The sequence below is a fragment of the Acipenser ruthenus genome, chromosome 6 (assembly GCF_902713425.1).
Source record: "Acipenser ruthenus chromosome 6, fAciRut3.2 maternal haplotype, whole genome shotgun sequence".
NCBI classification, from domain to species: Eukaryota; Metazoa; Chordata; class Actinopteri; order Acipenseriformes; family Acipenseridae; genus Acipenser; species Acipenser ruthenus.
In genome coordinates, this window is record NC_081194.1 from 74,972,580 (window position 1) to 74,985,394 (window position 12,815).

The 12,815-nt window shown below is 36.8% G+C and overlaps 1 protein-coding gene across 3 annotated transcripts in view; it reads right to left on the reverse strand.

The window, feature by feature from the left end:
• Positions 1–548: 548 nt before the first annotated feature.
• Positions 549–12,815, reverse strand: part of LOC117411490 (probable E3 ubiquitin-protein ligase RNF144A-A) — a 33,690-nt gene continuing 21,423 nt past the window's right edge. For all 3 annotated transcript variants that reach the window (XM_034019092.3, XM_034019094.3, XM_034019093.3), the window contains 4 exons: positions 11,597–11,807; positions 9,487–9,634; positions 8,060–8,149; positions 549–4,771 (listed from right to left, as the gene is read on the reverse strand). In XM_034019092.3, coding sequence (XP_033874983.3) covers positions 4,640–4,771; positions 8,060–8,149; positions 9,487–9,634; positions 11,597–11,807 — 581 coding nt within the window. In that variant the 3' untranslated portion in view covers positions 549–4,639. The remainder of the gene's footprint in view (positions 4,772–8,059; positions 8,150–9,486; positions 9,635–11,596; positions 11,808–12,815) is intronic.

A 12,815-nucleotide genomic window follows, 5' to 3' on the forward strand; every position in this document is an offset into this window, starting at 1 on the left:
AAATTCTGGTACAGGCTAAAGCATTGTCTAGCTGAGCTTGCTGTCATTTACTTCGGCTGTCTTTTGTACCAAAACTTTGTCCAGAGACATGAGAAATGCTCCACTGTAGCACTTTCTGCAGGTGTTAAGGATGGGATGTGAGAGGAATGGATTGAGCTACAGTGATCTGTGTCTAATTAGCATTACCTGGAGTGACTCTGGCTTTGAAAGCATGATGTGTAGCAGGCCAGTCTTGGGTTCCCTCGGCAGGAAATGTTTTATTTATGTATTTATTTTTAAAGTGCAAAGCTTTTGACCAGCCCTTGAATTTGATTTATAATTGATTTCCCTATTAGACACAAACTACCGGATTTGTTAAAGCCGTCTTTAGCTAGTTACGTTCTGCTGAAAGAGGAGAACAAGCTATTTGCTCACCATGACCTACATTTCCATGTTATTATAATAAATGAATAAATAAATAATTGATGAGGTGGTTCAAAATTCTAAACTGTTTTGAAAAATAAATAAATTATATTATTATTTTTTTAAATACCACATTATGGAACAGGTAGTAAACATTTTGTTTAATATCACAGTGTTAGTGGCACAATAGATACATTTACATTTAAATACACTTTACAGAGGAACTGAACTATATATATATTTTATATACAAGACTTTGTCATGCTTATCAATATACAAGGTTACAATTCTACAGCTAGAATTCAATTGCATATGTAATAAAATGTAAATACATTTATTAATCAGAATATGTGTATACATTAAAAATATTGTGCAACAAAGGCAATGCAAATTCCAATTCTTGAACAATACATGCAAGGAAAGTCAACATGAAATATGACATTAGCCTGGTAGAGTAAAATATAAAGCTTTACTTTGAGCTGACATAAATAAATGCAGGAGGTTTTGGAAACTTCAATTGCAATCACATAAGAGTTTTTGTTGATGGCTACAGCACCAAGACATTGTTTGCCCACGTGTTGCCTTGTAAATGTGGTGTTCACACGAGAAGCAAGGCCACAGTCAACAAGCTAGCAACAGAATTCATTTGCTTTAATGTAGGGCCCCACCAGTACTCTTAATCCCAAATCATGCGTCCACTTAGCTTTTTTATTACCATGTGACACCGGTTCCAAACATGATAGTGGGCATGTTGCCCCAAACAAGTTGCTGGCATGTTGACCACCAAGTCTCCCTTTTGTTGCCATCAAAATTGCCACACAATAGGGTTACATCCTGTACATTGTATTAAGAAAAAAGAAAAACAACATTAACAAGTAATTTGACTAGAATTAACTAAAAAAAAAAGTAGAACACAAACAATGCTTGAATAATTATTTCATGAAAATAAATGTATTATTTATTATTACATTAATATAAAATATTTACTTCAGTATAGTCCAACAAAGATTTTTCAATGGGGAACTGCTTCTACTGTATTTAGAGGAAAGGTCTGAACTGGGATTAAAGCACATGCGTCATCTGCTCTAGGACAGACTGACCCCTGGTTTATATATATATATATTTTATTTTTATGCTATATGTAAAATTACACACAAGGAATTGAATACACTGGCTAGTTCACTAGGATAACATTAACATGACTTTGTTATTCTCTGAAGATTTGCCTTTTCATTTGCTTCAATGTAGGGCTCACCAGTACTGTTAGAGCTGCCGTTACTGACAAAGAAAAATGGTCCCATATGCTTTGAGGATGTTTAACCTCAAGGCACTCTTGAGAAGATGAGGTAAGAGGTACTGAAACCCTGCCCAGATTCCTTCAATCAACCCTCATGAAAAATTCACTGAGCAGCAGTTATCTACTTCAGCATGGCGGTAGGACTTTTATAGAAAACAAGCGTGTATTTATCTTATTTGTCATTATAAACTATGATTAACATGTAGATACTGCAGGGGATTGTTTTAATGAGGTCCTGTGTAATTTCTTTAAAAAATGGTGTACTGCAGTTCGCTATCCATTTTACAATACTGTAAAAACGTATTAACATAATCATACAAGGCAAGGCAAGCCAAAACGTACATAACTCTGATCACTAGTGAGGGTAATGCTATTATCTTATTAGAAACATCAACTTCCATCCACAAATTAGGATGCTCCATTAGACAACATTCCGATAGAATGTCTTGAATAAAAAAAAAAGAAAGAAAAAAGCATCACAACATTGAAAAGATAAATAATCTTCATGTAATTTATATGTTTTAAATAACAATACAGGCCTTGCATACTAGTTTCTAATGACAGATGGCTTGGTAGTTGACCTTGTCTATACCTTCCTTCCTGACTCAGTCCACTACCCTTCTAATCTGACTTCAATTGAGCTTTCAGCCAATCAGAGCAGGAGTTTAATCTTCTGGATGCCACTCTCCCTTTTGCCTTCTCCCTCTTTTGAATGAGGGTGTCAATGGATAAAATAAAACTTTGCTGATAGGGAATTAAATGTAAAACAGTATATAACAGACAGACAAGTATTTGTATATATACCGGTACATATATATATATATATATATATATATATATATATATATATATATATATATATATATATATAGGGCAATTTCTTTCATTGGTATAAACTGGGAGCTTCCACAGCACAGGGGTTGAATACTTATGCAAGCAAGATATTTCAGTTTTTTATTTTTCTTAAAAATATTTCCCAACATAAAACCAATGTCACCTTACAATAACTGATTTTGAGTTTCAGTGTTTTAAAATAAAATATCAAACAGAACGAAATTTCAATGTACCATTTGTAATTCAGTAATATGAGAATTGGTCAGTGGTCTGAATACTTTTGCAAGGCACTGTATATATTATATATATATATATATATATATATATATATATATATATATATATATATATATTACACGCTTCAGCCTTCATTGTTACTTTTTATGTTACTATTGTGCAATGCACGTAGAGAAGTCAATATTGAAGCGTCTTTGGTTTAAAATATACAATGAAAACTTGCTTGTCCCATACTTTTAAAACTAATTTAGGAAACCTCTTTGGGAAAGGTGCTATAAAAACTGGATTTCCATTGTAGGGAGGCTGCGAGGTCCAGTGGTTATAAAAGGGCTTGTAACCAGGAGGTTCCCGGTTCAAATCCTGGCTCAGCCACTGACTCACTGTGTGACCTTGAGCAAGTCATTTAACCTCTTTGTGCTCCGTCTTTCGGGTGAGACGTTGTTGTAAGTGACTCTGCAGCTGATGCATAGTTCACACACCCTAGTCTCTGTAAGTCACCTTGGATAAAGGTGTCTGCTAAATAAACAAATAATAATACTATGCAAACCTCTAAATACTTTTAAAACAGAAGATGGGAGATGAGAAAGATGGCGTATACAGTACATGCACATACTAGACTATACTGATTATTCAGATTTTTATTTTTTTTAAATAATAATGAATTACTTGTTTTCATTAAATAAAGGTAAATACAATATCAGCACTGGAAGGCAGAAATATGATTTAGACAGGTTAAATTCAAACTTATAAAATGTCTTCACAGTACAGTATATACATAAACTAATGAAATTGTACAGAACGTACTTAAAGGGTGGATTGAGTCAAGAAAAAACAGAATACCAGCACTTATGACCCATGTTTCTGTGTTTAATGGCAGAGACCTTTTTTTTTTTTTTTTTAATTGATTGTTAACAAAACAGAGGTATTTTGGTCTGAAGGGGTAGGTTGAATGAATAATAATCAGAACACAGGGAAAAAATCATGGGCCATTTAGTGGTGCTGTATTCCACCCCCCCTCCCCCCTCAGAGGTCCCAAACTCAAATGAACACTGATATAATGCAGATTAACTTGGCATTGTAAAAACAATAAGCAAAATGTGCATCAAAGCTTAGCTTTGTAGTCACTATGTTACAGTACTAAAAACAAACCTTAGAATTAAATGTAGGGTGAATACTACTAGTCAGCTACAAAGGCCGACTGTAAAGTAGCAACTCAACAAAGCTTCCTAATCCTTAGGACTTTTAGAAGCAAGTTTACACAAAACATGCCAGTCGCTTTATAATTGTGACAGTATCAGAGTCATTCTGACTTGAGGGTTAAAAATGCAACTTCAAAAGGGTTAAATACACGAAGGTAAAACATTTCAAAAATACACTTGCTTCATATTATTTATCATATGGTTCAAGGAAAAAGAAAAAAAAAAGATGGCTTTGTGTGTTTACTGAAACTATTTAATTTAGTTGAGATTCATAGATATCATATACAAAAACAAAGTGATACTAGAACTGTGTGCTGTTTTTTTGTTGGGCTTCCTCGCCCCCATTTTATTGCCGAAGCTGGAAAATGAATAGCTACCAGCATCCCTTGCAACACCTGTACCTCCTTCTGTAGCTGTTTTGCCCGACACCTTCCTTTCAGATTCTCGTAAGGGACCTTTCACAGTACATTTCATTTGCCACTTAACTGACGTTCTGTCTTTCTTTCTTTGCACTCTTCCTTTCAGAGCTGAGCCAGTCTCTAATGCACTGGGGACCTTTCCGGAGAGCAGAGCACTGGAGCTGGTACTGTAAAGCAAGATGGGCCAGGTAAGGCTGAAACAGTGCTGGTGAACAGAAACAAAGCCCTCCGAATAGAAAACAGGCAGGCAGCTAGGTAGGCAGTGGGTCATCATCACCCTTGCTGCATTTGCATTTGCAGCACAAGACAAATGGAGTGGCCAGAAGGAGGAAGGGGGAGGCCACCAACAGCAACAGACCAAACCCGGCAAAAATACCAACCACCTGCAAGACAGAACAGAAAGTCTGATTTAAACAGACATTTTTTTAAGCTCATCTTTTTAATTGGCTTTTAATGGGATTGCTTTCATTATGAATTTTTCCAATAGTCACCAAAACAAACTCAGATCAAACTAGCCTTGGGAAAAGAGAGATATTATTACAGAATGCCCTGCAGTGTTTACAAGATACACAGTATTTTACCTTTGCTGTATTGTTTGCATATCGCAGCAATATTTTTTCCCCACATATTCCCTGATAGTTTTGATATTTTTTTATTCACACATCATAGTTTAGTAAACTAGGGATATAATTTTTTTTTCTTCAAGTTTTACTTGGGAATGTTCGCCAGGAGAAAGAGATTTCCTCTTCTTAACATCACAGTGTGTGCGGTTCAGGCTCCCTCCTGTACCAATGCTGGGACTCTTATTGAAATGAGTGGCGTATTGAGGGAACAGAAAAACAGCATTGTTGCAGGAGGGAGCGTGATCTGGATACACACTGTGATCCTTAGAATTCTCTTAGGCGAACGCTCATGAGTAAATGTTGAGAAATGAATTGCCCAGTTGATGACCTATGATGTGCAATTATACTTTTTTTTTTTTTTTGTAAATATAATGCTGCTATACAGACAACACAGAACACAGCAAAGGCAACATAATGCTTTTCTAGTAAACTTTGCATGGTGCTCTGTAACACTAAGCTTCCAGTTCTTTTCATTAGTACTTCTTTCAGAAATCAGTCCCAGCACTATGGATTAAAATCCAAAGACATTTTCTCACTCTCTCTTTCTTTCTTTAGTTACTGCCTGACAAAACATTATTATTTACATAGATAGGAAAGTGAAATATGTAACATTTATGCTGGCATTTCCTGAAACTAAAAAAATTTGTTTCGGGTGTCCTTTCACAGTTAGTGAAAATGCAGTATGGTCCCTATTTCATTGCCTCTAGCCTAAAACTCTTTCCACTGGCTTGAAAGCAAGAGTGTGGTTATACCACAAGCCAGAAGAGGGCGCTGTTCAATTAAAAAAAAAAAAAAAAAAGGATGAACATTGCAGCATGCAGCCTATTTAAGAAACCCATACAGGAAAAGCCAACACTTTAATACAGCTTTGGACTTACCTGTACTACAGTATGTAGAATTCAACCCATCAAGGGACTGGGTAACAAACAAACAAAACACACTTGATCTGGCCTGCTGTGCTCTAGTTTTCAATGTTTTTGATTACTGCGCATTTCCATACCATCAAAACAGAAGTCTTGCTGGTAACCTTTCTCTTGTTCGCTCAATATTTCGCTCAATGTGCACGGCAAGTCAGTCTCACAAATTCTAATTTTCTTAGAACTGTTCAACATGACAAAGGGTGCAAGAGAGCACGGACTGTTTGCTGGAGATCCTGTCTCAATGAAGCTTTTGTTCATCCCTTACAAAGAATATATCGGTCCATGATAGATCTCCTGGATTTCCTGACAGGTACAGAATGAAGGCAAATTGTGCTCAGATAAGAAACAGCATGCTTGTAAGGGATTGTGTTATTGATTGAAAGGAGCTGTAAAGGGCAACCCAACCTTGTTTGCCCCAGATGTAAAGAGCTGAAGTGAATGAAGTAACATACAACTTTTAAAGGGCACGGTCTATACCAACCTACCCTGTGGCTTAGCATTCAGATACCCAATCCAAAAGAATCTTATTCACAATTAAATCGACTCTTATTGGTTAATCTGTGCTGTACAGGGTTCTGTATGCCAAGAAACATGAAATGATAAACTGTTTGCTAGCTGGAAGTGTACCAATTCACATAAAGTGTGACAAAAAACATCACAATTTCCATTAGGCGTTGGAATCTTTCAAGTTTAATACCTAGTCATTATTTTTAAATTCTGCATTACCAGCATCTACTGTAGCCATATAGGTGAAACACAGAAGCAACTTAGTATCAGGAGAAAAAGTCAGATTTTGCCCAAGGAGTTTTCTGAACAATGTAAACATGAAATCAGTATCTAAAAGTACACAAGATATAAACTCCCCTGAAGGAGATGCTTAAATATACAAATTACTATTTATCATCAGTTGAGGAAGGTCTGATTATTTTACCTTCAGATTCAGATCTGTCTGTTAAGTACTAGTATCTAAGAAGTATTTTAATTGTGCAGAATCCCAAGTCTTCTAAACACTGTAAAACAGGGGTGTTCAATGCTGGTCTTGGAGGGCCGGTGTCCCTTCTGGTTTTTGTTCCAACTGTGTCCTAAATTACTTAAATGGACCAATTATTGTTCTAATTAAGTAATTTAGGGCACAGTTGGAACAAAAACCAGGAGGGACACCAGCCCTCCAAGACCAGGATTGGACACCCCTGCTGTAAAACATTGCTGAGACAGGAAATGGTGCACTGGAGAGGCAACCATAACTTAAAAGCGCTATCATGTGAATTTCAATGGCTTAGAATTACAATGAGATTCTGAGATTGATCAACAAATAGAGGACAGCACCTGCAGAGCAAAGATAAAGGGTTTCAAATATCAGGCAGTGGTAAAACGTGAACAAGGGGGTCTTCTAGACTGCTTATCCTAACAATGAAATCCCTCTGAATCAGGGAGGATTAGGTTTAATTGATTCAAGAATGAAAGAGGAAGCACTATAGTAGGTAAACTGGGCTTGACATATTCTTTGTAGAATGAATGGCAATTATAAAGAACATAAAATGTAGATTTAAATTGACATTAATTTGTCTTACAGGTGCAAATCTTGTTTCCAAAGGCAAATGGTTCATAATCAATAACCAGAAAAATAATCACAAATACCACTGGAAAGTCACTTGTGTCTGGTACAGTACTTGTATTCCTGTGTGTTCAACAGATCATGTCTTACTGCATATGAATATATTTCTGTGTCTACTATGAACAATGGCACATAGCCATTATAAGCTAAAAACATGGAGTGGCTTGTGTTGCTCAAGAAAATAGTACTTGTGCTCAATTATGCTCCACCAACTGCTCAGTTTAAATCAGACAGAGACTAATAGCAATTGGTTACAACCAGGCATGGTGCGTGCAGGTAGAAGCAGCCTTATGCTTGTCTCCTCAAAGGACTTGTTAATAGGTCTGCCCAGCACCGAGTGATGAATGTGGTCACAGTACTGTCATGCTGAGGACAAAGATAAAAGACCTATTGTACAAGGAAAAAATGACCATTGGAGAATCTGCCATAAAAGGAGAGGGGTCTGAAACCAGAATTCAAAACCTCTCTCTATGAATGGAACATGAGAATTGTTGTTGTGATCTGGGTACCTACTTGTGTTCTGTGCCAGATTACAGATGCCCTGGAGTGTCCAAGTTTGTTGCGACAAGGTCCTTTGTCATAATGTATCAATAGGAAATCATCCTGTTACACATAAAGAACAAAAGTACCATCAGCAGAGCCTAGCCTGAAGTTACAGCTACAGAACATGAGAACAGCTGTGAATCACACATAGCCTAATGATAGCCAGGGGTGGCTAGAAACTCGTGTAATAAAATGAATTTATTTAGTTCTGTAAGGAATTATTCAAAAGTTGCATTGCTTTTCTTTTTGGCCTATTGTCCACTGACCAATGTCAAAATGAATATTCAAAACATCACACAGTCAAACCTGCTTAAAACGACCACACAACAAATAACCAAAAAGTGTTACGTTACGTTATTACACTAGTTCATGGAATGCAAGAGATGTTTGAAATGAGCACAGATTTATTGTTATTAGAATTTAATCATGCACATTTATGATATTAAAACCATATTTTGAAATGGTAAACTAAAGTCAAACAGATGGATGTTGACTATTGTATTTACTATCAACATTATTACTTTTAAATCTCCTCACAACAATGGTTTGAAAACTTTTCCTTTTTCCATTGGTGCACAACAGGATTTTTAGGCATACAGACATGTGGTCCTTCCTAGAGGTTTGACAGTACACGGGCAGCTACGTACAGCATTGTGACGGGGTAGCGGCGAGACAGAAGCCAGGGAATTGCAAGCGCTAAAGCACACTTTAAGAAACAAAAAATAACACAAAAGTACAAACAAAAAGGCACAAGGGCAAAATAAAACTTTAGACAAGCTTACAAAAACTGTTCAGGCTGGGCAGAGGCTTCACTGAACTTAAGACAATATAGAGACACAAAAACAACACAGGTTCACTCACCAAACTCCTCTCTCCAAATGGAGCCCTGGACTCTCTTTTTATGGGATGTGGCTGGAGCCTCATTAATCAATAATTAGCAATTATCCAATTAAGGCTCCAGCCACACACTGACATGTTTTTGTCAAGGAGGAATTAACCCCATCCCTGCCAACCACCACCAAACACCAATAAATATACATGGGCAGAGCTCTCGCTCTGCCACAAGCATCCATAATGTATTCTTGGATGTTCAGTGGATTTTCATGTAATATCTAATTGTGTGCAAATGTAAAATTAGCTGGAGTGAGGTATGACATGAAACACCAGCCATCTGTCATTTTCCAATAGGAAAAACAAATCTGAATAATCTGTTTAGAATTTAGTCACGCACAGTTATGACATTAGCAGATGGGTGTCGATTACTTTATTCACTATAAACATTACTTTTAATTAAAAAAAGTATTTTTTAAATCATTTAATTAGATACTGAATGTTATGGTAACTTTATAAAAAATATAGAGCAGGGAGCAACCATACTGTTAGGAGCTCATACTCACATCCAGAGACCCCAGACAGTACCAGCAGAAGGCATGTTTACAGTTTTTGCACATCATTTGGGCGCAGCCTTCATCACGTTCAATATAGACTTTGCACTTTGGACAACGCTTGATCGGAGCATCATCTTCATCACTCTTATAGAATGAACTGAAACAGAATGAGGCAACAAAACCAAATATGGTTTTAATCTGTATTACCAACATGATTCTACATATATTACTATCTATAGGTTCTGATCGTTGTACGGTAAATCCCTTTATTTCTTTATAAATGCCTTTTACAGTTTATCACACATACATAGGGAACAATTAACTGTGACAAGTACACTCATATTAATGCTGTTTCCCAGGCACAACTGAACAATGACAGACTCTTAAAAAACTGTTTCATTTACCAGATTTGCTCAGTCTCATGGGAATTTCATTGTTCCAAATTCATCAATGGACAAAACAATGAGGTTTAAAAATATCACAGGCGCATCCAGAATGATATTGTGTAAAAAATTGTGGGAAACACAAACCAAGGCTGTCCACTGATTAAACTGCAGAGACAATTCATGGTTTATTGATTCTCATGATAGCCATTAAATGACTGCTTTGAAACCCATTTTTACATGAGACATTTCACCACAGTACTTTGATAAAAGACACATCTGCAATGCCCAAGGATGAGGTTTTTAACACAGTCTTAAATGAGTTACATTCACCTCCAGAGGATGAAGCAGACATAGGATGAGATTTTAATGGGGGGTCATTTGTTTCTTACAGCAATGTCCTAATTTAAGGGCAGATTTTCTTTAGGGACAATTAGTACATTAATAGTAAATTAATCATATTTAGGACACCACTGAACTTGAGACAGATTGCCGATTAAAATCCTTAGGATATTTTTAAAGAGGAGACAATTATCTATACAGGGTGTGACAGGTTAGCCGATGTTGTGACGTCAGGCCAGAATTCAGGAAGAAAACAAACACAAAATACTGCGGTGCAAAAGGCAGTGCGGCGCCGTTTATTTTTAAATACCAAAAATAAATAAAATACTTAAACAAAAACACTTGCTCAGAGCGAAAATAAAAGTTTAAACAAAATAATCACTAACACTAAACACAAACAATAGGACAGGCTGGGCAGTTGCTGTCACTGTTCCTATTTATATTTTAGGTTTGTTTATAATATTAATCCACTCGCTCACTCTGCTCTCGTTCTCCACTTCTGAACACCCACCCCGAACTGAGCGCCCTACAGGTTTATATGCAGGTGATTAACAAAATAATTACAAACACTTAAACAATAATTCAATAAATGGCACCAGCCACATTCTCACGAGCTGTCTGGCAGAGACGACCTGCTACCATCGCATCTGCCAGACCACATCCAAACCAAACAATAACAACAAAGAAAACATCGGATTTTTAAAGAACACAACATCCATTCAAAATAACACACTCGGCTATTCACCATCCTTTATATACATAAAAAATCATAATAATCATTCTAACAATAATAATACAAATACTACTACAACAAAACCAATACAAAATAATAAAATCACACAGGGACGGAGGGGTGCCCCGTTCTAAAAATAAACAAATAATCATGTACAGGGCTCCTCGCCCTGTTACAAAGGGATACCATGATATTTAGTGAGCAAGTAGTCCGAAGTTATCCAGCAACATACTCCCCATCCCCAGTTGTACTGTTTTCCTAGAAAAAGGAAAACATTTCTGGGTACCATTCTACATGCAAGATGTCTTGCTCATTAAAATATTTAGCATATTTTAAAAAGAGGAGACGACTATCTATTCAGGGATACCAAGATATTTAGTAAGTAAAGGGTCTGAGCAATACAAGCCCCAGTCTTGCTGTAAATCATTTGCTGTTGCCGTCATTTGTGCCAGTACTGTACACACACAAAGTGAAACTGAGACACACGGACAGGCGGAGAGACAGGCATTCTGATATTCCAAATAACTGTCAAAGAATATCCTTATCAGGTTTCTTCTCAATTGTATAAGCAGTTATCTAGTTACCGGTATAGGAAATGTGACATACGGATAGACCCAACAGGCACCCTCTTGCCAGCACTCAGCACCAGGAGATACGTTACCTTGTTTCTCCTGGAAGGAACGATGTCATAGGCACGTTCTCTTGGCAGACCTGCTCAGGATGCCAGTTTGCTTTGCAGGCAGAGCAGAACTCCAGGTTACAGGCTGTGCACTGGACCAGCTGTAGGGCAGGGGGCTCCATTTCTTTCAGCTGACACACGGCTTGACAGGAGGAGGACGGGCACCAGGTCCGGCAAGGATCCAACAGAACCTCTGAGACAAAAACACCAGTCTTAATATACAGAGATTAGGTTTTTCTCAGGAACGTGCACCAGTCAGTATTGAACTGAGACGGGACGCTTTTCATTTAAAGACAGGAAGTGTAATTTCAATGTTTTGTTAATATGGCTTCTTAACATTTTACGTTAAGAGTTTATGACGCAGTAAATGTAACAGTTCCCAAATTCACCTTAGTTGTTTCTTGCTTTGTTTTAGCTTTCACCAAAACAAAGACCAAAAAAAAAGCTGCACTAGGGTAAATGATTTCTGAATATGACTCTCAATAGCTATTTTACGTTACAGTACAAATCAGTTAATGAATGCATTGAATTGAATGTTTTCGTTGTAAGTTATACCAATATGTATAAATTAGGATTTAAAATGCACAGTAAAGGCAGCCAGCATGAACTGAATGTATGAAAACCCCTGGAGTTAGGAAACAAAAACAAACAGCCTCAACGTGAAGGCAGATTATTATTATTATTATTATTATTATTTATTTCTTAGCAGACGCCCTTATCCAGGGCGACTTACAATTGTTACAACATATCACATTATACATTGGATCCACTGCAACTGATATATTGGCATGATGTTTTAAAATGTAATGTTATACTTTTTCAATTATGTGATCCTAGAGCAGTTCTACATATGTGAACACATTAAAGAGTAAGTAGTGGGGTTCCGAAAAAGCGGTATACCTCCCCTTGTTTAAATAACACACCTGTCATTTCTCTTTTCATTGTTAACATCCTGACAACTTTTTACACTTATAACTGTAAAGTCTGTTTCAAAGCTCTTTTCAAAATTGCCGATCTAGTGCACTGGGGTTTGAGATCTGTCCTCTAAATCAGTGGTTTTAAACCTTTTCATCTCAAGTACCAGTGTTTCCAGCAGGGCTGTTGTAAAACAGAGACCTACCTGATTACAGCTGGGTTTCTCACTGAAAATGTGACGACATCATCTAAATTATTTGACAAGAGTTCACCACAATCAGCAACA